Source organism: Euleptes europaea, chromosome 6 (genome assembly GCF_029931775.1).
Source record: "Euleptes europaea isolate rEulEur1 chromosome 6, rEulEur1.hap1, whole genome shotgun sequence".
NCBI classification, from domain to species: Eukaryota; Metazoa; Chordata; class Lepidosauria; order Squamata; family Sphaerodactylidae; genus Euleptes; species Euleptes europaea.
In genome coordinates, this window is record NC_079317.1 from 71224128 (window position 1) to 71251555 (window position 27428).

The 27428-nt window shown below is 41.3% G+C and overlaps 1 protein-coding gene across 1 annotated transcript; it reads right to left on the bottom strand.

Moving 5' to 3' along the window:
• Positions 1–568: 568 nt before the first annotated feature.
• TPCN2 (two pore segment channel 2) lies at positions 569–26710 on the bottom strand. The gene is made up of 21 exons (XM_056851336.1): positions 26664–26710; positions 26035–26151; positions 24596–24702; positions 23998–24070; positions 22162–22261; positions 21814–21879; positions 20863–20927; positions 16590–16687; positions 16379–16460; positions 14575–14694; positions 13245–13304; positions 13024–13152; positions 10658–10707; positions 9945–10044; positions 9758–9829; positions 7173–7246; positions 6047–6137; positions 5822–5904; positions 4893–4974; positions 3309–3394; positions 569–730 (listed from the first exon to the last, which is right to left on the bottom strand). Exons 2-21 carry the CDS (start codon positions 26104–26106, stop codon positions 652–654), a joined length of 1689 nt encoding a protein of 562 aa, XP_056707314.1. The 5' UTR covers positions 26107–26151; positions 26664–26710; the 3' UTR covers positions 569–651.
• Positions 26711–27428: the final 718 nt, after the last annotated feature.

Consider the following 27428-nt stretch of genomic DNA (forward strand, 5'->3'; position numbering starts at 1 on the left):
ACAAAAACAAGAGTAGTCCTTGAGTTCAAGGCTAGGATGATTGTGATTATCCTTCATGCTAACTGGAGGTTAACCACTTGTGAGCATACGATATAGTATGGTCAGGATGACAGCCTCTTATTTCAATTCCAAAATTAAGCATAAAAACTCTTCTTGCTATTGAAAAAAAAAATCACCTGGATTTACCAAAACTGTTTTTAAATCTCAAGGCACTGTTCTTGGCGCAGCAAACAATGAACGCCACAAAAGTCAGCGGAGTTATATACAGTGTTAACAAAATAGATATTGGCAATAAGCCAATGCAGTGGTTGTGTAACTTCCACAGTTTCCATTGTAAAGTGCAATGTAATTGTCATACATTTCCCTTCCTTAAAAATAGTTAATTGCTCTGTCAATTTGTCTTCCAGACTTTTAAAGTGACAGTGCCACGGTCCCATTAAAAAGTGGAAATAAAATCATATTCAAATTAAAATCTTTTTTTAAAAAACAAAAAAGATGTTGATCCTTTAAGATCTTATATTGCAGGCAACAATTCAAAATTAAAGCCAAAGACGAAACACTCCTTTCAAAAAAGAGCTGCAGTCTCTTTCATTCAGCTGTAAAACCTGCACACAGGTGTGGCAAAAATCAACTGCTGTTTGCTCCAAGGGATCACCTACGTAGATCCATATGTGGATGCTGATAAAGGGTTTCAATCAGCTCTTCCTCTGTAGGTTCTTCCAAAACATCCCTACAATGACAGAACAGGACCCATTAGAAGTCATCGGAGCAGAAGTCCCAATGCAGATTCTGCACAAACCTTTACTACTAGTACAACTTCTGCTGCCACACCAGTATGACTGGGTCTGAGGAATAGTTAATGCTTCCTTGAGAGAAGCAGTGGTTATCCCAGCCTTGAAACAGGCTGCACTGCATCACCACTAAAGAAGCCTACCATGAATCCAGGAGATATCAATAAACTACTACCCAGTCTGAAATGTTCCATTCTTGAGCAAGGAGATTGAATAGTGGGTGGCTGGACAAGTTCAAGCTTTCCTGGACGAGGCAGATTGCTTTGACCCTTTCCAGTCTGGTTTCAGGCCTGATTTATTTTATTTATTTTTATTTTACAAAATTTGTGTCCCATCTTTCAGCTTTCACAAGGGCCATACCAAGTCAACTAACAAATTAACACAATAAAACTACATTTAAAACTATTAAAACCCACCCCAAACCCCATAATTAAAACAATTAAAACCAGAGCTAAAATACATTAAAAAAACAATAAGAACAATTAAGAACAATGGACGGGAAGGAAGGATCACTGAAGGAATGCCAACTGAAACTAAAAAGTCTTCATCTGCTGGCGGAAAATGGCAACAGGAGACCAATTAATCTCCCTGGGGGGAGAGTTCTAGAGTTTTGGTGCCACTACTGAGAAGGCCCTCTCCTGGGTTGCCACCCACCTAATCTCAGAAGGTGGGGGCACCTAAAGCAGGGCCTCTGAAGATGACCATAGTGGTTGGGTAGGTTCATAAGGGAATAGGTGGTCCTTGAGGTATGCTGGTCCCAAACCATATAGGGCTTTAAAGGTCAGCACCTTGAATTGTGCCTGGAAATAAATCTGGAGCCAGTGTAGATGGGTTATGGGACTATGACAGCCATGATTGCCATGGTGGATGACCTGTGTTGGGAGATGGCAGTGTGAGTGCACCTCTGTTGATTCTCCTGGACCTGTTGGCAGCTTTTGATGCCATTGAGCATGGTACCCTTCTGGACCATCTTTCCAGGCTGGGACTAGGAGGCACCAATTTGCAGTGGTTCCGGACATACCTAGAGGGTTGGTTTCATAGGTGGTGCTGGGGGACTGGTACTCAGCTCCTTGGCCTTTGGCCTGTGGGATGCTGAAAAGCTCCATTCTGTCTTCCGGGCTTTTCAACATCTATATGAAACCGCTGGGTGAAATCATCGGGAGGTTGGTTTGTCACTAATACGTGGATGACTCTCAGCACTATCTCACACTAGTGATCAGTCCTTCCTGCCCTATGCTTAGCATTTTTATGTATGTGTATTTTATTGTATTGTATGTGTATTTTAACGGGGTTTTAATTGTTCTAATGATGTGGGTTTTTTAGTTATAATGATTTCTAAGATATATTTTTATTATGTATGTTTTCAGTCTGTTAGCCATCTGAGTGATCCTGATGAGGACAGAAAGGCCCAATATAAATTTTGGAAATAAATAAATAAACAAATAATATTAATCACCATTACACTGACATACACTTAGTCTGTCAAATGTGTATGTACTTCATGCTAAGAAAGTGTTCTATGACTATCCCACACTTCCTTGCAAAGAGTATGAACAACGGTTCTCGTAGGTTATCCAGGCTGTGTAACCGTGGTCTTGGTATTTTCTTTCCTGACGTTTCGCCAGCAGCTGTGGCTGGCATCTTCAGATCTTCACTCCTCTGAAGATGCCGGCCACAGCTGCTGGCGAAACGTCAGGAAAGAAAATACCAAGACCACGGTTACACAGCCCGGATAACCTACGAGAACCAATGAACTCTGACAGTGAAAGCCTTCGACAATAGTATGAACAACATTCTACATTTCAAGCGGACACTTTACTCTCTATTTAAATTCAGAGGGATAAGAGGAGTCACCAAGTCATGAAACTGTCTGTACAACATCTTTAATACTGTTTCATTTGGGAAGTTCTCATCTAGCTGGTTACAACAAAAAGGATTTATAATCATTACAATTTAAGATTGTATCTTGAATCTTTGACATGCTTAGGAACCCTGCCAGAAAAAAAGTAGCAACCCTGCTTCCGTAGTGGAATTTGACATAGGCTCTAATCTGGCAACACTACAGAAAAGATGGCCTCATCACTATACAACTAGGAGTAACATTCACTAAACTCAAACTGCAGCCAATTTTCAGTTGTGTTAAATTGGAATGCTGCTTTTATGAGGAACTTCAATCACATTATATCTCTCCCCTTTTAACATATAAATCTAATGCCTCTGTGTCTGACATAATGCCTTTTCTACTGACAGGGATCCCAAGGCTACATTATCAGTGGCAAGATTTTTTTCAGTCCTTAAATCCCTCAAACATTAGATATATGCTGCTCAAAATCAATGGATCAAGGAGCTTCTAAGGGATAAAGGAAAAGGGGAAAGTTGTGTTAAAAAACAGTCTTTAATAGCTCTGCATCTTGAGGGCAGAACCATTCACCCAGCCTTTGAAGAATTGCCTCAGTAATGAAATTAAGCACACACACACCCTGCTGAAATGCCCTTGGCCCTACATAGCCTGCTCACCTAAACAAGAGTTCCACTGTCATTTGGTATTCAAATTTTGAGAGAGACGCCGGATTGTTGCGACGATCCCACTTGTGAATAAAGTTCTATAGTTAAGAAAGAATGGAACAAAAATTATTTCAAGAAGTCCTCCCTGCTGACTTACTTGCACAAAATACTTCCTGGGTAGGTGGACTAACATGTGAGTGACATCTCTATTAGATAAAACTATTCGTAGGAAGTTCCAGCAGCAACTTCTATAAACTGGGCATGCTGGGAAATTCACTCTTCTTGATTTCACTGATGCTACTGCAGGAAGTTTCGTGGATTGCCTTATCTGACCACATTGCCCATGCAAGTAGTTTTCTTGAACCATCCAAAAGACAACATAAGGTGATCCAGGCAATTTGGACCTGACTATCCCACATCAGGTGATCCATGAAATTCGGACCTGACTATCCCATTTATTCTTTAAGAGGTTTGCATGATCACTTTTGAGGCTCATCTGAAGAGTCACTTGCAAGGTAATACCGCATAACCAACAGCCAATAACTGCACCGATATGGGGAAAGTGCAGGCATTACAGTAAGGAAAGGTCAATGTTTCTTTGCTATAGTCAACTATTCAGAGAAATTTCAGTGATGCTTGTGATGGATAGGAAAAACCTGTGCCCAAGTAACACGACAGAATGATCTCAAAATAATGCAAATGTGCAGACTTCAGATCTATCCACAAAGGCATAAGAACATAAGAATAGCCATGTTGGATCAGACCAAGGCCCATCAAGACCAGCAGTCTGTTCACACAGTGGCCAACCGGGTGCCTCTAGGAATCCCACGAATAAGACGACTGCAGCAGCATTATCCTGCCTGTGTCCGTGCATTGTTTGCATGAGCTCTGACTGTGCTGTGGCTGCTATACACAAAGTACAACCTTATCTGTAGCCAGAGATGCTCCTGTTTGAGGACCGTTGTGCTAGCCCAGCCCAGAAACTATTCAGTGTCAGCTCTGCTCACCACATCATTCATACGGCAACAGGTATAGCTTTCCATGCACATAGCAGACTTCATGATGCAGCCTTCCCCATATAGACCATTGTCCTCCCCACAAAAAAAAATTCATTCCAGAATGTGGTCTTCCAATGCTTTTTGAACTATAGCCAGAAAGCAAAACCCAGAAAGTCCCAGTGCATGTGGTCAGGTATCCACAGGAGATCCTGTTGTAAACTTTTTTTTAGAAAAAAAAGAGGACAAACCATTCCAAAAACTCAGCGAACCTTCAGGAAGAGCCCAAACATAATATGAGAAACTGTTGCTAGAAAAACAACATAGGAAATTCCTCAGTGCATATGAAGACTGGTCCCAGACTTTATTTGCTTATTTCATTCTAATCCTTTTAACCTTTCGCTACATCTTTGAGCCCCAGTAGCTCTTTTTCAAAGTGAAAATTAAGATTCAGAGAAGCCTAACAACAGAGTGTCAGATAAAAACCTCCTGATACAGACCTCTGCCCCATTTATTCTTTAAGAGGTTTGCATGATCATAACACAGGCACTCTTATTATGTGAATGAAATCCTCTGCCTCTAGTGGTGACCCAAACTTTACCTCCAGGAGTAACGCAATGAACAGATTGACCCACATGACGGAAGAAATCAGCCACCAGGCAATAAAGTACAATTTTGACCATCTGGAAAGAAAAACAATTAGAGGGGGGGGGAAACAAGAAAATCAAGCTGTGCCTGTTACTCCAAACTCATGTCTAATATTCCAGATTAGTGTGTCCTGGTCCTAAGGAAAGACTCACAAGTGGCCTACACGCAAGTGGACACCACAACTTCAGAGGAGGAAACCCACAGAACACTCCTCTTCAAATTCCATAACCAGGCACATATTGATCCCGGAATTCCCTGCTCATGAAAGCTGAAATGCAGATCTCACTTGGCTTCCCTCCTCTAACATTTACACTGCTAGTGCGAATGGACAACTCAAATGTTCAAGTCTGATACAGAAGAAGAAGAAGAATTGGTTCTTATATGCCGACTTTACGTTTTAAGGAGAATCAAACCAGCTTACAATTGCCTTCCCTTCCTTTCCCCACAAAAGACACCTTGTGAGGTAGGTGGGGCTGAGAGAGTTCAGAGAACTGTGACTAGCCCAGGGCCGCCCAGCTGGCTTCATGTGTAGGAGAGGGGAAACCAACCCAGTTCACCAGATTAGAGTCCGCTGCTCATGTGGAGGAGTGGGGAATCAAACCCAGTTCTCAAGATTAGAGTCCACCGCTCTTAACCACTACACTACACTGGCTCCCAAGCCAGCCCCGTGTCTTTCCCATGCAATAGTAAGGCCATCTCTCACTGCTAGGTTTCTGCTACATGCGAGTTCTCCACATTTCAGCAAAACAGGCTCACCCAACCCCCTAACACAAGCCGCAAGTATCTTCTTGATTTGGGAGACCTACTCTCAGAAAGACTGAGAATTCCATGTTCTATGGAGACAGGAATGTCTGCCTAATGCAGTTTCAGCCCATTACTTACGGAGATGTAAACCTGGAATACGCATCCAAGAAAACATGCCAGTTATTCACAATCATCACATCCCACAGAGTCACCACTGCTGCCTAAGACAAAAAAAAATCAATAAATACACCAATAAGCAATATTCTGAATTGTGATTTTTAGAAAAGAGAAAAAAATGTGGAGGGTGGGGGCAAGTAAACTGATAATCGATACAGCTACAGTGACCAAAATGAACACACTCACAGCAAAGTCATCAAAGTTGTTTGGCCAATACTCCAGTTGTTCAAAAGTGCCGCACTGGAAGGTGGTGTTACCAGATGTCATGTTCACAGCACTGCAAAAGGAATGTTATTTAAACATTGCCTTCCAATCCTGCATTGCATAGATAAGATGAAGTTCTGGGGCAGGGCATGGCTCCGCGGCAGAGCATCTGCTATGCAAGCAGAAAGTCCCAGCTTAAATCCCTGGCATCTCTATCCAAAAGAATCAGGTAGTAGGTGATATGAAAGACCTCTGTCTGGAAAGCCGCTGCCAGTCCTAATAGGCCAGACTGACCTTGACAGACCTGGCTCAGTAGAAGGCAGCTTAATATGCTCACTATAGTTATCCGATGTTTCTTAAATAAAGAATTCACAAGGCGCCTGAAAGCTTGGTAACACAGAACTCTTACATGTGCTGAATAATGCACTTTCAATCCAGTTCAGCGAATGTTTGCAAGCTGATTTTGGTGTTTCACCAGTAAAATCCAATTGTGAAGTACACTGAAAGTGGATTGAAAGTATATTACTCAGCATGTATGAAGGTGTCCTTAACGACAATTTCTATTCCAAGGCTAAGGTTTGAAGAAATAGTAATGAAAGACAACACCTCATAGTGTATACTAAATTATTTTTCTTTACCTCAAAGTGACCAGAACCAAGGCCCACAAATTGAGGATTAGACATCATGGCTTTCAGGTAGGCTCCACCATCACTAACCACAAGATCTATTTGACAATAGATCAAAGTGTCTTTAGAGGCTGCAAGATATCTTCCTCTGAAATTTTTCAAGAAATGGTTGGGTGGGCATCTACCGGAGATATTTCCTGCACAGAATATCCAACTTCAGGACAGGGGACTATATTCAATGATCCAATAGGCCTTATTCAACCGCACATAACACCTCAGTGGAACAGACATACAGATGATTGCTAGTTGCAATCATTGCAGTTGGTATCAAAAACCAGGCGGCCCAAAGCAGCTGTTTAATATTCCCATTGTATCACTGTGCTAGGAGCTATACAGAACACAGAAGCAACATGGCTTCTACTCTTATTCCAAGATCAAACAAGACTGGCAGCATGGGACAGATATTTAAACAACCTTCTTACCTGATATTGCCCACAGGAACAACAGCCCCCTTGAACAGCTCTATGCCAAGTAATGCAAATATATAGAAAATCACCTGGAGAAGAATACATCAGCATCAGTTGCATTCTACTGCAAATTTAGCACGTTGTAAACTAAGAAGTAAAAACATATCGTCGTGTTTTCAAATCCAGGGTTTGGCAGAACAGAATATTTGTTAAATTTCATATTTTAATCTCCCTGAGGAAGCAGTGAAGGTAGCAAATCCTTAAGTTTTTGACCAATAGCAGTCTTCCTGAAGTAACTGCACAACTTCAGGATCATTCAGCGTTTTTAGGAAGGACACATGACTGGATCTTCATGCAATACTCTCCCCGTGCACATTTTAAGGTGACACAGTTCTAGGACAATATCAAATGCTCTTCCTGAATATCTGAAGTGGCTCTTGATTAAACCCTTTGAGGGCTGTTGCCCAAAGTTCTAAAACCACTAATCCATTCACATCCATACAAGAACACACGTGTGTAAAAAAAACTTTGTGTTCATGCAGCACACCCTTCATGTTCTTCCAAACAGCCAAACATCACATTACAATTCTCAGTGCTCTGATGTTCAGCGATTGCACTGATTTATTTTAAAAGTCAGAATGGGCAGATTTCAACAAGGCCTCTGTTGGATGACAAACTGTCCATGAAGGGAGGAAAGGCACTCTGTCCTGCCAGTAATGAAATATGAAGCCAAAAGTTGGTTGACCACCAAAGAGGAGGAAAAACTTGTTGTCATTCATAGAGCAATGGAAAACCACATGTGTTAGGCATCACTGTGCAATTATATACTGAACAAAAAAATTCCAAAATGTTCAGATAACCAATGTAATACACTGAGGACTGTAGAATGAAAAGTGGAGATGGGTAGGTAATCTCAGAGTCTCCTAAGAGAGCAAGAGTTATTTTGGGTCAGGAAAATGACACAGTAGGAAGGCAAGGGCCACTCCACCCCGTGTGCCATGGTCCTGATCCAAACTGGGTCCCGGCAGCACTTCTGAGTTGAGTTCCCATGAAGAACTCACAGCTGGCGATGTCAGCAAGTCCCCGTGGCAATCACATGGTAGGTGTAATATGTAGTTTGGACCTAAAAACTAACCATTTGTAACAGGTCCCTAGAAAAAATGTGAACTAAAACAAATCTAATGGAAGTTAACCTTACCCACAATATTCCCAAACAACAACATGTCCAAACAAAAATCAAGAGTTCTTTTCATTTTAGAAGTAATCAAAACACACACAAAAAAACCCTGTTCTTCTATTGTAACTGGCCTTGATCTGAACAAAATAAACTCTTTATTGACCGAAGTAAGATTATGGGGTCCACTCTTGTTTTAGACAAGCCTCATGAATTACTGTGGAGATTAAAATGAGTTTTGTAGCACCTTAAAGTCAAATGAATTTATTGTGGCATAAACATTTATAAGCCTGAACCCACTTTTTCACAGCTTCTGGATTCGTACACAGAAAGGCTTATGTCAAAATAAATATTTTAGTCTTTAAGGTGTCATAAGACCCTTTGTTGTTTTGGCTGCAGCAATCTAATATAACTCCCCAGTGCAATTTGGCCATGACTTACCAAACTGAGATCATCTTCACCTTGCAGTTCATAAATCCACCAAGAGGTGGAATGTCACTCTTTAAGAGAACTCAAAATTGTTTATGTATTAATTATTCTTAGCAGGCTGAATAGCTCAGGCTAGCCTGAGGTCATCAGAGCTTAGAAGCTAAGTCAGGGTTGGCCATGGTTAGTACTTGGATGGGGGGACCACCAAGGAAGACCAGGATTGCTATGCAGACAAAGGCAATAGCAAACTACCTCTGCTCATCTCTTGCACTGAAAACCACATGAGGGGACACCACAAGTTGGTTGCAGCTTGACAGCACATTATTATTATTATTATTATTTAAAACTCTAAAAACAAAAGGACTCTGGTCTGATTCAGCTTTTACCTGAAAATCAGTGAAGGAGCTTCTGAATGATAAAGTAATTAATTTACTAGCACTGAATATCTGATTGACATCCGGTGTTGTCTACAGAAGTTCTAATACAGGGAAGTTTCTCCTCAAGGGTGTCTCATTTCATACAAATGTGCTTCATTCAAATAATCACCTATTATTGCTCTTAGGGATTAGGCTAATGAGTTGGATCTCAGGGGGGATTTCCGCAGACAGAAGAAGAGATATTTTCATTGATATCCCCCTACCTTCAGCAGACCTCCCAACTCCCCTCATGATGTTCCTGGGGGTACTCTGTCCCCCAGAAGGTCCATTTTGGGGAGCATTTGGGCTGCAGGGGTGGGAGGCAAGGAAGTCGGACTCCACATACAGAAACTCCTTCTTTCTGCAAAAATCCTTCATGGGATCCAACCCATGTACTCAGTACAGATGGGAAGGTACTATCAGATTTATCCGATTAACTGAAACTGATCAACTGTACCGATTCCACTAAGATTACTCAACTTTGTATGCATGTATTCCATTTGCAGATATTTTCTGACAAAGCTATTTTATGTAAGATGGAATGTAAAAGGAGACGGGTAGCAATCTTGGGGTCCACTTACCACCAAGATCCCAGCAAAGGCTCTTAAATTTCTCACCAGATCTATCAGCGTACTGGCAACTACAGACATGAACTGGAAAAAGATAAAGGAACATGAGGACTTTTTTCTTAAACGCATGAAGCAATATTTTTTAAAGGGAGGAAGGTAGAAATACTACCAACTTTTAACAACATCAAATCCAACGTACCTCCATGTTGGCAATGATTCGCAGAAATCTGAACACAATCAGCATGTTTGCCAGACGCACCATGTCCCACAGAGACCACAAGCCCTGCATTTCGGGTCTCCTAGGAAAAAGTACATGACTAATGTAGCAAATTCTAGCTATCTAAGGCCATAACCTTGGTTGAGAAAGATGCCCATGACAATATCACAGATATTATATCTGAAAAAGGGAACAAGAGACCACATTGCTTTATGTAATAACAGTGCTCAGACTTTCATTCATCTTCAGGTCACACTGATAAGCCTAACTTCAAGATTCAGCCAAAACACAACCGGTTGTTATAATTTTCAAAGTACATATCTGCAACCCTCTATCCTAAGTTTTAAAAAATCAATAAAAAATAACAGCAGATTTTTCAAGAAAGTCCCTTGTTAAAAGATGTGAGAAATGTAATCTATTAGCTGCAATGCAAAGCCCCATGTTTCTAGACCTGTTACTTTCTACAAAGGGATTCCCCCTACTGTGAAATCCAGAATCTCACCATTATGCACCACTGCCTCCCCACCCAATTTTAAACATACTTGCTACTAAACAGATGGAAAAATCCTCCTTCCCTCTACAGAAAAGGCACTTGCAAGATAGGCCACAATCTCTGGCAGAAGGCAACTGGACTGGAGGAAAAAGTACCATGCCAAATACCAGTAATTACTAGATAGCTTATTAACAAAACATACCAGCCTGGATGAGGAAATCCATATACAGCAAATGTTGACACTTCCAAAACCTTTGAAAAAAAGGGAAAGCTATACTGGGCCCAAAAATTCATAAAGGGCTCAAGTTATAAAACTAGCATAATTTTTTTAATTAGAATTAGAGAGCAATCACAAGCAAGTCTAATCACAAGTCAGTCATATTTTATTCAATGGAACTTACACCTAGGAAAGCATTCTTAAGACTGCAGTCTAAAAGTATTAACAGGACTTATGAGGAGGAACTAGTAACTAGTAACACAATCTCAATTTTTGTTTCTTTTCTCCTCGCCCAACAAAAGAAGTACTATACCTTCAATTATTATACACCAGCTCATCAATATAATTATCAACATGGCCCCATCTGTTGATAAATAAATCTGGCAATAGGAGTCATGGACATACAAGACAGATCTTTCTACAAACTTGAAAAAGCCTGTGGTTAGCAGAAAAATCTGAAATCTAAAGAAATAGCAATACATGGGGAAGAAGTTAAAAACCCAAAATGACAAAAGGAGCATCTATAGCTTTAAGAAACAGATGTCCCCAGTGGTTTTTTCTAGGCAACCATATCAGTGTTAACAGCCTTCAAGCCTTGGTCCCCTGTCACTAAGAGGCAGGGGGAGGGGGCAGGCCCTTTCTAACACTGTTTTGACTTTTGAGGGAGGACACATTGGGGCCAGGCCTGACAGCAAGTATGGGGCAACTTGCTACCACCCATCTTGCATGACTCACTCAGGACTGGCTGCTTGCTACTGTTCGAAAGCAGCCACTCCATGAAAGCCAGCGTTGTACAGTGGTTAGACACAGGTTCAAATCATCACTCTGACATGGAAGCTCACTGGGTGATCTTGGGCAAACATCTACGCTCAACCTAACCTACCTCACAGAGTTGTTGTGAAGATAAAATGGAGAAGAGGAAAATATCTGTTTAGTATCCACTTTGTAGAGAAAGGCAGGGTATAAATGAAATAAATAATAAATGTAAATGGAGAGCAGATAAAAGGTAGATTGGTAGGTGGGTGGGAAGGAGAGAAGGAAGAATGTAAAGGGGAGAGGTTATGGGGGATGCTTAATCAGGGAGTTTAATGGGGGAATGGAAAGCTAGGGAAGCAAAAGGCATTGTCTGTAAGTGGGCACACACAGAGCAGGTTTATCCCTTTCTTCCCTCCATTTCCCCATTATACTCTGTGATCATTACAAGCCCCCTCTTCGTACTGGAATATTGGTCGGCAGCTCTTCACGCCAAATAAACACTTTTGTTTATTTAAAATATTTATAAGCCCACCTTTCTCCCAGCAAAGATAAACTGGAAGCAGAGTCTACAATGGTTGTGTCAGTGATAAGCGGACTGCAGCCTTTCCTAGTGGGCACCTCTGGAGGCCCAGAGAATTGGGGGCCTCAGCAGGGCCTGAATCCTCAGCTATGCAGTCTTCCTAACACAAGCAGCGGATATATACAAACTAGAGCACAGTACCATTCTTCAGTGAGCCTCACATAAGACACCAGTACCTACAACATAGCAGTATATAACTCAAGACTTATAACGCTATCTATATTGCAGTGACTGAAAAGTGACAGCAAGTGGGGTAGGAATTGGCATTCTTTAATACGGTCAATGACCAGCACAAGTAACCTATAAAAGCACCAGTTTACATAAATATAGAATATCTGTATATCAGAAAAAAACATACTGCTTCACTTATTAACATGAATAAAATCACTTCAGTAAAAGGGGAACACATATAATTAGAGCTGTCACCCCTCATTTCAGGACTGTGGATTGGCGCGGACCCACCTCCGCCGTGCATCCATTGCAGCAGCCCAAAACCTAGCCACTGAATATGTTATATTGTAGTTTACATCTTGTAACAGAGTCGGAATGTAGGTATGTCCCGCATATCCAGAGAATTTGTGAATTATTGGTGAGATAAACCTTTCTCGGATAGCTGTATAATGTTGACAATAAAACAAGACATGTTCTAAAGTTTCTATGGATCCGGAACCACAGGGGCATTTCCTCATATAGGATCTTCTTGAATGGCTGAAGAGAGGGCTTGACATCTGGCCAAGGTAAAGGCTCTTCGGTGTTTAGGAATTTCCAGACTGGTTAAATACTCCATAGGAGTAGCACCAAATCAAGGAGAAGAACCTATACCTTAATCTTGAATAATAGCATCAGAGGTATTTGGACTATCATCTCATTACAAACAAGAAATTATTGTCAGTTTAGAGAGAACAGCATGGACCAAGTGAGCATTTGCTGTCTTACGCTGTCTTCTCAAGCCAACAAAACATCAACAGCAACCCTCTCAGTTAGGTAAGAACAGAAGTTATTCAGTGACACTCACCATCAGAACTACAGTCAGAACTCCATCAAAGATGTTCCTTGTGTAAGATAAGTATCTTTTTAATCCCAATGCCAATATTTTCAATAACATTTCCAGCAGGTAGCAGAGAATGAAGAAACAGTTTATAACCTTAAAATTTAGAATTAAAAATATAATTAAGAACTGAGATTTTTAAAACACAAAATGCAGGAACCGCCATACAGGACAGAGGCGTGTCTTACCCCTAAAAAGAAGTCATCCCGGACAGCCGGTGGCTTTTCCACATCTATTACCAAGACCACCTGGAGAGAAAAAATGGCCACTAGTTATCAGGTGGTAAGCCTTTTCAACTACAGCTTTATAAAGTGCTCAAACTAAAGCTGTTCTGAACTCATACTTAACACACGCAATGTACTAAAAGTTATCAGACCAAAAGGAACATTAACCAGCCTCCCCATTTATTATCTATGCATTATTGAGTCGCTCAGAGTGGTGGGTATGTAAAGCTAACTGACTGGAAATAATTTATCAAGAATGACTTCTTAATTAAGAATTAAGAATGGTTCTTAATTTTTGGTATACTTTCACATGGCTTCCAAGACCAAATGAAGATAAGAGGGAAGTGATGAAGTTTCTGAAAAGGTCCCTCCCAAACACTGAATAGACTTGCCCACTCAAGGCTGGTTCAGGGTAAAAAAAAACTACCCCAAGCCAATGTTCGGATACTCCTCCCATGTGGCCCCCTTCCCCAATAAGATCCTAAGCTGGTTGCAAAAAAAGCACCTTTGAGGACTGGCCATAGCTCAGTGGTACAGCATCAGCTTAGCATGCAGAAAGGATTAGTCATTTATTTTATATAACATTTATTTTATAATGGCTAATGTTATAAGCATCTAGAAAACCCATGACACAGAATGGTAAGCTGCAGTACTGCAGTCAAAGCTCTGCTCACGACGGAAGTTGGTTTCAGGTAGGGGCTCAAAGTTGACTCAGCCTTCCATCCTTCCGAGGTCAGTAAAATGAGTACCCAACTTGCTGGGAGAAAGTGCAGACGGCTGGGGAAGGCAATGGCAAACCACCTCATAAACATAAGTCTGCCTAGTAAACATGATGATGTGACATCACCCCGTGGGTCAGTAATGATCTGGTGATTGCACAGGGGACTACCTTTACTTTCAATGTTGTAAGCTCTAGGAACAAGATAAAAGTTTACCTAATGTTAAAAGATAAAAAGAGGCCAAGTCATGAAGACTAGGCCTATCAAAACTATTAGACTTGTGAGCTCAATGAAACCTCCAGGATCTGTGGCAGTAGATACCTGAATATCAGTTACTGGGGTAAAACAAAGAGGGGAGTATGCAGTCTTCATACCCTGCTTGCAAGCTTTTGGAAAGCATCTGGTTGGCCACAGTTGGAACCAGAATGCTAAAGAAGGTCAACACTTGGTCCGATTTACCAAGGCTCTTATGTTCTTATGAAAACAAACAATGTTATTTGTACTTTGTGCAAGACCATAGTTTTAAAACAACTAACTGAGGGGGAGGATCAGGCATTCAGAACATTATTACTTACACAAACAGAGATGATGTTTGCTAGAGCTACAGCATTTCCTAAATATTCAAAGTAACAGTGACCAAAGACAGACTGGATTCTTTGTAGAAAAGGTGACTCGTAATCTGGCGCTGGAGGATGCTGAAAGAGAGCACATAAGAACCCCCATAAGAATATGATTTCCTTTTTTTTTTCTTGAGCTCTTCATGAATTCATGAGACACTGTCTGTGGCTGGAAACATTCTGCAGGTGCCACAAATGGGCAAAACCAACAACCGTCCATACACGTGCCTTCTCCATTGTGAACCCCACCTTATGGAATGGCCTGCCTGAGAAGGTCAGGAAGGTCTTGCATTTCTGCTTTTGCAAGAGTTCTAGTGCAGGTGAAAATTTTGCACTGGCTCAAACCCAATGCCCAAAAGGTCAATTGAAAAACAAACAAAACAAATTAGTGATTCAGGACTGTTGAAAGCCAGAAGATGAAAAAAAATGCATTGTAAGCAATCAAGAGCACATAAAATACAACAGGAACATCTTGAGGTACAGAGCTTCATTCTTAACTATTCATACAAATATACAAGTAACTATATGCAAGTAACTTCCTTTCAGCTCTACCCAGCATTAACCATGCCTACTTCAATTATTCACAGGCAAGGACCAACACAACTGGAGGTTTTGCATACTTGCAGGGGAGAGAGATAAATGTGGTGAAAATAACAATCACAACTATAGAGCCTACTTGGCTTTATTGTGAAGCATGAAGAAAAACAGTTTTTTTGGAGGGGTGGGATAAACATTTCAGCACATTAAACCGATTCAAACAGGAAGCAAGAGTCAGATTCACACTACCACCCCTCTATCCTACCATGTACAGAATGTAACTGGGCTGTTCTTTGTGTTTCTCTGTGCGTGGGATCTCCCCAACTTTATGGTCCATCTTCAGATTAGAGGGTAGGGATCTGACTGTGTAAGGATGATCCCTACATAAAATAATCACAGGCCAGACCAAAAATATATTACAAGTTGAGTATCCCTTATCCAGACTGCTTGGGACCAGAAGTGGTCTGTATTTCAGATCTTTCTGTCTACTGGAATATTTTGGAATATCTGCAAATACATAACGAGATATCTTGGGGATGGGACCCAAATTCATTTAAGTTTTATATACACTTTATATACATACCCTGAATGTAATTTTAAAACAACATTTTTAATAATTCTGTGTACATTGAACCATCAGAAAGTAAAGGTGTAACTGTCTCACCAGAATACCTGTATCAGCTGTTAAAGAAGAGCAACAACAAACAAACTAACAACAGCAGGCTTGCAGTCTCCACCCATGATGCAGTGTACACTGTATTTTATTTTTGAGGTGAGAGGAAACATTGCAAGCAAGCAGCACGGATCTGCCTGCATGCTGGCTTGAAGGGTCCGGTTTTCAGATCAGTCTGGATATGGGATGTCCGGATAAAGGATACTCTACCTGTATGTGCCTGGCAGATCTCTGAGTCACTCCCACTGTTTCCACATTGACTGCTTTCTCGGTAAAATAGTGTCTGAACAGGCCCCCTGCCTAGCAATCAGAAATCAATACAAAATGGCATGAATGATAAGCAAGTGGATACCTCTTTAACCGATTCTCTGTCAAGTTCATCAAAGAGTGACTGAAATTGAGCTGATGACAGCCCCCCTCCATGAGGATATGACTTAAGCCTCTGGAAAAAAACAGGTATTTACATGCAGATTTCATGAGTCATAAAAGGCAACAAATTTTTAGTATGAATCCAAAACAAATCTGCTACTTAAATAAAAATGTGGTTCTTACCTCAATTATTGCTTTCTTACAGTGGGAATTCATTTCTACTTTCCGCACTACTTGTAAAAGGGTCCAAGTTGGGACACACAAACTATGTAAACAAAACCAAATGTGCGATGGGAAATTAGCAAGCTTCTTCCTGCTCGTCTCCCCCCACCCCCATTGTGCGATCTGCAAAAGTTCACTACAGCATTAACTGTTTAAGATGTTCTTTACTTACACATCGTTATTGACAGCAGTCTCTTTCAGATAACAAAGAACTTCAAATGCAGCCCGGATTCCTAAACGTCTCCTGAAAAATGAGGTCTGCACCGATTTCTAAAAAAGAGAAGAAACAATAGCCTCAAAAAAGCACAATAGCAGAAAGGCATGGAGAATAGGGAAGAAGACAGGATTCGACATTTCAAAATGAAGAAAAAGCACAACACAAATTGAAGTATAAGGCCTGAGGCAGGAAGGCTGAAAACTTTTAAAAAACTCATCATGAGCTTCTGGCCTTGAAGATATCTACATTGATAGATTTATACTCCTGCTGCAATTGAAGCTTACTAAAATGTCTGGAGGTTGAGACCAGTGAAGACCAATACCATAAATGTTGTTACTGCCAGAATTGACTGGTTAGTCTGGCCAGAAGGGATATGAAGACTACCTAACCCTACATCATTCAGATGACGGCAGCGTCAACCAGGAATAATATCCAGGAATCTGTCAGTAATGCTTGATCCTTTTAGTAAAACAATATGAATTAATTCATACACGTACATTCATTACTCCATGACTGCAGTATCAAAAGATCAGTTGCATGATCATACAGTTGTCACAGATCACAGATAAAGCTATCATCTCCTCACAGCATTACCAAAAATATTCTTGACTGGAGGCAGTTCATATACTTATCAGAGAGTGGGAAGGCATTGAGTAATGTGGTAATAAATGAAGGCATGATGAATGAGTCCTTTAACACAGCATGACAGCTTGCAGAATTTCCTTTTGTTCAGATACCCAGAGAAATTTACCAAATTTGCCTTCCATTGGCTGAAAAACATCTTCTAGCCATCTCCTTTCACCCACTGTCTATCAGGCTGGTTTCCATAATAGGCAGTTCTGGAAAAGGAGGCCTGGCTAGGTGAAGAGACTCTTTCCTTGTCAAAGGCAAAGGGAGGTACTTTTAAGAGACCAGATCTACTAAATAAGATCTTATAAAAAGTGCAAGAAGGTATAAAGTTGCCTTTGAAAACCTGTACTAAAGAAAATTTAGCTCCTAAGTCTTGTCCATCAAACAGACTGAAGGGAAGCAGCAAAAGAAGCAACCTTCTCCCTTCCAAAGAGCGCTGTGTTTGGGGAAAGAAGGGAGGTCAGTTTCAGGTATCCGGAAAGGATGAGCTGGTGAGTGAAGGAAAACAGCAGCATCGCAGATACTGCAGCACTGTGAAAGCCACTTGCTGAGAAAGTGTTGTCAGATCAAAATTTAACATATAAGGAACGCTAAGAGCTACTGTATGGAATTCTATAAAGTTGAAAAACAAGGTCCACTTTGAAAAGAGGACTATAGAAATTGTGTTATGAAGAGGGAGCCTCAGCCACCTATTTGTTCTCAATAATTGCAACCTTTTGACCCTAAATAATGTTATGGTCCTTTTCTATTTACTTTCTTTGGACATACTGGCAGAGTCCTTCATTTTTCATTGGGGACTGCAGTGATTCTATTACTATGTAAAGTAACTTCTGGACTTACTTGCAAACACAAATTCCTGATACCTGTTACTCTGAAGGCATATGCTCTCGGTCATAAGATGTATTCTGACATCGCAATAAACTATGGTTTCTTTAAACCACAGTTTGTTCCACAAACCCTGATTAGTCTACCTGATAAGACATATCAAGCTGCAGTGTGTTCGGGAATCCCAGTTTGTCTGTTACTCGCCTGCTATCTCAGGAAAATCCCCAGATACTATTCCAAACTCCTTCATATTGCTAATCTGGCCAAACCTCACTGCACATGCAGTCAATGTATGACTGGTCATCTGCAACAACCAGGAAGAGAAAAGCCTAGGGCAAGACAAGCCTCCTCACTTTAGGTTGACAACTGTCAGTCACCCTCCTCTTTCTAACCAGCCACTTCACTGCTTTCCCTAAAATGAACAAACGACCCCCCCCCCAACTCATTCTTCCTTGCAAGTGTGATGTTCCACATTTCCCAGTCTTGTTTTCTCTCAGAAAGAAAACAGAAAACTGGAAAGACAGACAGGATCTTGCCCCGGCCACTCTCTCTCTCCCCTGGAATATAAGGGGGTGTTTGAAGGGGCTGCTCTTCCTTAGAGGGAAAAGATATGATAGCAGATTAGACAAGCTGTGTACTGCTTCTGAAAGTAGAAGTGTGTCTTGTGTGGTGCAGTTTATACTGGGCATGTTGGCAAACTGAATAAAAGCTTGGGATTAAAACAAAATCTTTTGTCCCACCACCTTTTCAATTTCCCCTGCAGATAGCCTAAATTCTCTGAAGGTTAGTGAGTCATAAGGGTGAGGAGGTGTAAACAAAATGGGGAGGGTGAGCTATGTCTTCAGAACTGCAGCTACAGCAACAAGATTTTCTGGTGCTCTGTGATTCCACCTCGGTATGCAGGAGGTAGCCGAGACCTGGATGGCCCAGGCTAGCCTGATCTTGTCAGATCTCAGAAGCTAGGCAGGGTTGGCCCTGGTTAGTACTTGGATGGGAGACCACAATGATTGCTATGCAGAGAAAGGCAATGGCAAACCATCTCTGTTAGTCTCTTACCTTGAAAACCTTACAGGGTTGCCATAAGTCGGCTGGGGCTTGATAGCACTTCACGCGCTTGCAGGAGGTGGGAAGGGAGTAATGAAAAAAATCCTATGATTTCTCTATTTAGGCATCATAACAAACCACAGTCAGTACTAACCACAGTTAACAAGCCACATATTGACCATGGTTTTGAATTTCAGTTTAGCATCCACCAACAAACCCATTTATTGGCCAGCCTGCACTGAGATATCACCCTAACTCAGAATGCATTGTGATATCTGAAAACAGCCAAAATCTCATACAATGTTGGCAGTTGATGCATTTCACAGCAAGTAGGAACACCAGATTCCAAAAGCTGTATCACTTCCAGAGTGGGTAACAAACTGAACGTAGGTATCTTCTGGTATAAATTAAATAACTTTTGGGGTTGTAATAGCAATATTTATATTCTGCAGTTAATATAATCAATGATCAGTTAATATATTGGTTGGGGAAACGCCTGCATATTTTTTCACATTTTCATGTTAGAACACACAGTTGTCTTTTCAAGTACACAAATACACAGTAAATATATGGGAACAACTCTGATGCAGTGCGATACCATATGGCTACAATGTACATGTAAATATTGAATCCATGCTGGGGAAGGAATCAATCATGTAAGTATTTCCCAAAGATAATCTTCTTCCCAGCAAGTGGCTGTCACATCGGAAAAACCCACGGATACACCTTAAATCTTGTGGGACAGCACTAGGGAGAAGCAGCAGAGTGAGTGAATGAGAGATAGTGCTGGCAGCGACAGACCAAGAAAGGGATCTTGGGGTGGTAGTGGATATCTCAATGACGATGTCAACCCAGTGTGCGGATGCTGTAAAAAAGGCAAATTCCATGCTGGCCATAATTAGACGAGGAACAGAGAATAAAACTGCTGATATCATACTGCCCTTGTACAAATCTATGGTGACACCACACTTGGAATACTGTGTACAGTTCTCATTACCACACTTAAAAAGGATATTACAGAGCTTGAGAAGGTGCAGAAAAGAGCAACCAAAATGATTAGGGGACTAGAGCAGCTGTCCTATGGGGAGCAGTTAAGATGCTTAGGTCTGTTTAGCTTGGAAAGAAGGCGGCTGAGGGGAGACATGATAGAGGTCTATAAAAGTATGCATGGTTTGGAGAGAGTGGACAGGGAGACGTTTTTCTCCCTCTCCCATAATACTAGAACACGGGGTCACCTGCTAAAGCTGGAGGGTGAGAGATTCAGAACAGATAAAATGAAGTATTTTTTCACACAACACATAGTTAAATTGTGGAACTCCCTGCCCCAGGATGTGGTGACGGCTGCCAGCTTGGAGGGCTTTAAGAGGGGAGTGGACATATTCATGGAGGAGAGCGGTATTCATGGCTATTAGTTAGAATGGATACTAGTCATGCTGCATACCTATTCTCTCTAGTATCAGAGGAGCATGCCTATTATTTTGGGTGCGGTGGAACACAGGCAGGATGGTGCTGCTGCACTCGTCTTGTTTGTGGCTTCCTAGAGGCCACTATGTGAACAGACTGCTGGACTTGGTGGGCCTTGGTCTGATCCAGCAGGGCCTTTCTTATGTTCTTATGACAAGGGCCTATGTCAAAACTGTAGTTGCCTGAGCCCTATATTTACTGCCTATTAGGCTGAACATTTTACAAAAAAGCATGATTAGCATCCAGCAAGCTGGGCTTCACTCACCAGAAGATAGCCACGAAACTGATTGTATGTTATCGCCGTCAGCAGGTTCATCAGAACCAAGTTCCCTTTAAGAAAAGAGACTTCCATCAACTTCTCCTAGATACTATTATCCAGAGCATCATCTGAATGGCTCAGGTGCAACAATTGGAACAATTTGCAAGAGATGTTGGTAAACCATGTGCTATAACTATTTTACCATGGATGTAAACACCACGTTTTAAAACCATGCAGACATTTAAAACTGGCTTGGATAAAAGAGTAACATCTGTATTTTAAATCTGACTAGGGCAAGAAGATTTTTAAAGACCCTAATATGGCTTTCTTCTTTTCTAACGAAAGGCTGCAATTGAGGGCAGAATATAGGACAGAGAAGAGAAATATAAAAGGTTAAGGGTTTTCTTCCCCCCTTCCCCCGAAGGAGTGCTCAGCTAGGTGGTTTTATTTTTTTCAGATTCAGAGCCAGTTGCTATATATATGGAGATGGGGTTCATTATCTCATTGAAATGGGATTAGAAGGCAAACAGGCTTTAAACTTTCAGTTGTGGCATGTCAAAATGATACAGAGTTCACCCTAGCACACCCTAGCTTGCTCCTGTATGAGAAATCAGTAGGTGATGCTTTTATGTCACAGAGATTTACATCACACAGATATACTGCACAATTCCACTAAGCATGGAGAAGTCTCATGTGATGGCAGGATACAACTCATGCTGACTGAATATTCCACTCTTAGTCAGCAGGGTAACAATACAACCCATCGTCAATCTGGTAAGCCTTTGGAGTTCAAGCTATTCTTCCAAGATGTAAGAGACAGAGAAAGTATACAATTTAAGAACTGTCTTTTTTTCAAAACTCAAGATCAAAAATAAAGCCAAATTGAAGTCATACTGAGAAAAAAACGAGATCTAACGGCTTGCTTAAACATTTTATTCAAAGGAACAAGCAACTTACCAATCACAATGAAGAGTATAAAGAAGATGCAGTAAGCTCGATTCTTAGAATATGCAGCCATCATCGCTGTGTAACAGGTTTGAAAGTGTTAGAAACTGCATACACACGGAGCACACATAAAATCAGAATTACTGCTTAAATAGAACTTGAGTGGGGTGCATAGATGCTTCTAAGATAATGGATGAACTGGCCCTGCAAATGAAACTGGGGACATTTAAGTTCACATTTACAGGAAAGGCAATCTGAACCTCACAGTTTACCTCAAACTTAGAAAATTAGCTAGTCATGATTTTATTTAGTTAGCTAGAAAAAAGAGAGGGGAGAACAACCTCAGAAAGGTATGCTTACCATCTGGATTATTTGCAGTTGTCAACAGTACCAGCAATGTAGTCCATGAATCTGACAAACTGTGAAAATATCCCTTCCATTCCTTGTCCAGTTGGCCATCCTAGCCACAGAAATGCATGTCATTAGCAAAGCACCACTGAAAAAAACCATCGAGGAACTACACACAAACCTACCACCTTAAGGCCTAATCTAACTGTATAACGTATCTAATAGAAATGGGTGTCCCCACCAAGTGGAGCAAAAAATCTGCAAGGGGGAAGACATTCAGGGTTAGGGTATATGTTTTTGCAAGCCCAAGGTAATGCCCAGTTCAGCAGAAAATAAGACAAACAAGGTAACCCCCACAACTAAAAGTACAGGATCCTGTGTGGACATTCACAGAGGTCTTTAAAAAAAATACCTGGGGAAATGGGCAATTAGTAGGTGAGTGACAGGGCATTTTTGAGAGGCAGTCAAGGGAAACTGGAGCTACCACAAGACAGGTAGAAGAGAAGGCAGTGGGGAGGGATTTGTTTTGCCCTCTCCTCATGAGCTCTCGCAGGTTCCCTGCCTGACAATATCTAATCTAAGTATACAACAATACCACACACAAACCAAGTATCCAGCAATACCACACACAATACCACACACAATGTATTAGATATAATAGGTCAACAGAAGATCTAGATCACACATCACAGTGTTACAAACAATCCAATTACTAGTATTTCTTCTAGCAGTCTTGACGACTTACATTTTTAAGAACAGAGAGGGTGGTGAAGAGCATGAGCATGAGAAGCAAAGCATGTAGCTATTACTACAAGGCATACGTCTAAACATGGATTACACTCTCTCTGTTTATGCTGGCATGTAAATCAAAGCATTCTAGAAACCATTACTGTGGTATAGTGTTTAGAGTGTCAGACTAGACCCAGGTTTGAATCTCACTCCCAATCCAAGCTTGCCATGGAAATTTACTGGGTGTCCTTGGGCCAGTCACACACCCTTAGCCTAACCTTCCTCACAGGGTAGGTGTGAGGATACAATAGAGGAGAGAAGAAAAATGTAAGCCACTCTGTGTCCACACTAGGGAAAAAGGCAGGTATAAAACAAATACATCTCAGATCAATTATACACAGTGCTGTCTAAATTAGCATCTTTCAAAAGCGCTCAAATTGGAATGACCACAGCTTGGTGCCTTATACTGAATCAAACTGTTGGTCCACCAAAATGTATTGTCTACTCAGACTGCATTGGCTCTCCAGGGTCTCAGGAAGAGGTGTTCACATCACCTACGACCAAGGAGATGCCAGGGACTGGACCTGGGGCCTTCTACATGGCAAATATGTGCTCTACCACAGAACCACAACCCTCTCCCATGTTGTTTGGATGGCCAGATATAGCTATTTTCCATTTTAAATTCTATACAGGTATTTAATTGCAAGATCTTAAATATTAAGCAAAATATATCTGAAAACCAGAATTACAGATAGCATAATAACTCAAGAGGAAATAGCTGTTGGTTGTTTGCTCTGAATCTTGCCAATGGATATGGCTAAGAAAGCAATCTTATAAGTGACGTATTGAGCAGAGTAACAGAACAGGAACCAAATCTTCTGTGTACAAATAACAGCCTGACAACAGTCCACTGATAAAGTACACTCTTGGCTGTAATATAATGGGCAGCATAGGATACAGTGAACAATATTTGGGGCAACACAGGCACATGCTGGAATTCTGGCATATCTACCAGCAAGATATGCTATCGGAAAAAGAGTGAAGATTTCAAACAGTAGTACAAGACAATGGATCTTCTTCAGACAACCAACCACTACATTGAAGATCCACAATAATTACCTGTGTTCGAGCAAACAGCAGCATACCAAACATGGTAAAAAGACACAGGTGAAGAACTAATAGCAGCCCAACACTGTCAGGAAGAAAATATAAATGTCAGCATTAGTTCTTTCATTAAAATGCAAGGATAATGCAAGAGGAAACATGCCATAGTCCTTCTTTCCAAGTAAACCGCATCAGACAAACAAAAATCTTTTTTGTTTTTGTTTTTCAGTCCAGGAAAAGAGCCTTAGCTGAGGAAAGTGGTGAGTTCTACCGAATTTAATCAAAAAGGGGAAAACACAGGATAAGCAGTTTACCTTACTCTGGCTACACATTCAAGGAGGAAGAATGCTCCTTCCTTTCTTCACAGAGCCTCAGCTGTGCTTATCAGATCACCCTCAACTTCCGGCTCTTGTCCAGAAAGGGCATGGTTGCTCTCCAACATCATCCCCCTCCCATTTCTAGAATTAGACCCAAATCAGTCAAATGCAGATTTATCTTCATTTACCCCCTCAGAAATAGGAACATACTATGGGGAGGAATGGCGAGATTTCTGCACAGTATTTATATATCTACTACTTATTGACTGAATAGTAATTACTATAACTTTACCCACCCTCCCATTTCTGTCAAAGTACTCTTGATGCTTTTTAGTGTCTTTTTCATCATTGAAGAGTTCTGAAGGAGAAAGAAAGGCCGGAGGAATCGTCTTATTCTCACAGTCTAAGAATTGGAAAAAGAAATTATATTTGGTCATGAGAAACACATCAATATCTAAACAGGTGGAATAATTACTTCTGCACCATTCAGTCAAATTAAACTGTTTGAGCACAATCCTGAAGGGGGGGGGCAAATTGGCATAGGAGCAGGTTTGACCCCGCATCGGCTAAGTGCCCATTTATCCTGGGATAAGGGGCACTTACACTAGCATGGGGGGCAGTCACGGTGGTGACAGTAAGCCATGTCACTGTGCGGGACTTTGCCACCGGCACAGCCACACCAGGAGTGAAATCCTGGAAGTGGGAGCCCGTGCCAGTGTGTAGAGGGGCGTTCCACGGGGCAGTGATGTCTTTAGGCAGCATCCTAACACCTTTCACCCTGGGAACACCCCCTTGAGTTGCAATGTTGCTAAGCCACCTTTTTTGGTGGTGTAACCTCGTTGTTTTCTATGGGGGCATTTTCCACATTTTACATTTTAAATTGTTTTTATTTTCTCTGTGGCAGCAGGAAAGCCTCTGTGGAGGCGCTGCGGCTGCACCGCTCCCAGCTGCTGCACATCCATCTCCCCTTCAGGAATGGGCTGCCCAATTTCCCCCCCCCCCTGCAAAACACAATGCAAACACATAAAGTACACATTTATATGGCACAGCCTGGTGAAAGACAACCCTTTTAAAAATTGGAACTATTAAAATGAACATGCAAACAAGTGAATGAACAAACAAGCACTTCTCCACTATTGATCCTCTTCAGGATAAATTTTAAAAAAGAGTGAACAAATTAATGAAAAGTTGAAAAAAAAAAGCTTTAAATAACTAACCTAACAAAATCAAACCAAGATTTAAAAAAAAAAGAAAACAGTTAAACATATCCCCAATGTTAGGAACTTTTAAACTTCTAGCACTAAACCAGCAAACGTATCCAAATTACGACAAACTCAACAAAGCATCAGTTAAAGGTTATATTCTTGGCAAGGCATTCAGCTTGGCACAAGCTATTAAATAAGAAGTAAATTACATAATCCTTGTTAGTTTCCTGCATACAGTTATCTTAGTTTCCTGTATGAAAGTTATTTATAGCCAGCTCTTCATTTGGCAGAGAAGAGGCACACATCAAAAGGGATATTTCTCGGAGCATTTCAAAACAAAAACAAAACCCGGAGCACAGCGAGACGGCTCAAACTAGCCCATTCACCACAGAGAGCAACATTCCAACAACATACCTGGGCTTAAATTTTTGGAGCAGTTCCAACTGCAGCCCCCAGTTCTTTAAAAATGGCAGTTACTTTACCTGATGCTCTCTCACTCACACAGAATGAAACGCAACGACACAACTTACCGTGCCACAGGAAAGAGATACTGAGGCAGTCCAGTCCACAAGGGACACAATGAGCACCACAATATATGCCATCAGCCACTTGGTTTTCTGAAATTCTTCCCATCCTATTAGGTAACTCTGGTGAGGCAATACACATTTTAATATAAGTTAGGTAACTGTAAGATTTTTAAAAAATAGATTTCTAGGGGGGAAACAGTGAATGGTTCATTTTGCTGTGCCTGTTTTTTCAAAAAGGGTCCGAGCACCCACTGAAAAATAGGGCAATATTCCAGACATCCAGTCTGCCTGCTACCCCTCAACTAGGGTTGCCAGCTCCGGGTCAGGAAATACCTGGAGATTTTGAGGGTGGAGCCTGAGGAGGGCGAAGTTTGGGGAGAGGAGGGACTTCAATGCCATACAGTCCCATTGCCAAAGTGGCCATTTTCTCCAGGTGAACTGATCTCTTATCAGCTGTAGATCAGTTGTAATAGCAGGAGATCTCCACCTTGTACCTGGAGGTTGGCAACTCTAACCTCAATGAGCCAGAACCAGGTCTGATCTACACTGAAGCACAGTGAAGCCCTTATAAGAAAGGACTTGAGCCCTCTTTATCTGCATTGCATTAAATGTATGCTTTCGTCTTCACTCACCTTAACAGAGGCATCCACTATAAAAACAAGGAAACATATCAGTTCGATGCTTTCTGTCAGGCCACAAGGTGGCTCCCAGGCTTTTGAGCGATATCGTACATCTGACGTGATTGTAAGCGATGAAGGGAGTTCGATGAAAGCAAGCACTAAGATTAACGTAATGGCAATACTCAAAATCCTAAGAGAGGAAGAGAGCACAACTGCTGTAATCAAATGCAAAGCAACTTATAAAGTTACTTAGAAGCAGCTATGTCAGTTTAACACAAGAAAGTCAGTCTTGGAATGTTTAAAGAGTAACAGATTTATCATGTATATGCATCAATATGTAAATTCAGTTGGGCTTTGGCCCCAACTGTTTATCATGGGTAGGATCATACAAATTACGTGTACATGGGTGCTCACAGAAGCAAGTGTTTCTTGCTGTCACCTTCCTCCAGCAGCCCCTTATGATCCCTTATGCTAGGGATCAAAGGATCCTCTTCCATAAGAAAAAGGGAAGTGGGATCAATTTTGCTCAGTTTGCTCCTCCTCCCTATAGTTTACTGTACCCTGTCAATTGCGTCCATGAGGCTGCCCTGACGAATAGCACGTGGGGAGTTGCACACACAAAATTGCTTTATATTGAATCAGACCCTTGGTCCATCAAAGTCAGTACTGTCTATTCAGACTGGCAGCGGCTCTCCAGGGTCTCAGGCAGGGGTCTTTCACATCACCTACCTACCTAGACCCTTTAACTGGAAATGCTAGGGACTGAACCTGGGACCT

What these genes read in the sequence shown, in the direction of transcription:
- TPCN2 (XM_056851336.1), bottom strand. Translation starts at nt 26,106, where the DNA reads ATGGCATATATTGTGGTGCTCATTGTGTCCCTTGTGGACTGGACTGCC. An exon ending in GTTCCTGTGGGCAATATCAG is followed by an intron (nt 6,138 to 7,172) that starts GTAAGAAGGTTG and finishes TTCCTTTTGCAG; the next exon opens with TGCTGTGAACATGACATCTG. An exon ending in ACAGTGGAACTCTTGTTTAG is followed by an intron (nt 731 to 3,308) that starts GTGAGCAGGCTA and finishes CTGTCATTGTAG; the next exon opens with GGATGTTTTGGAAGAACCTA.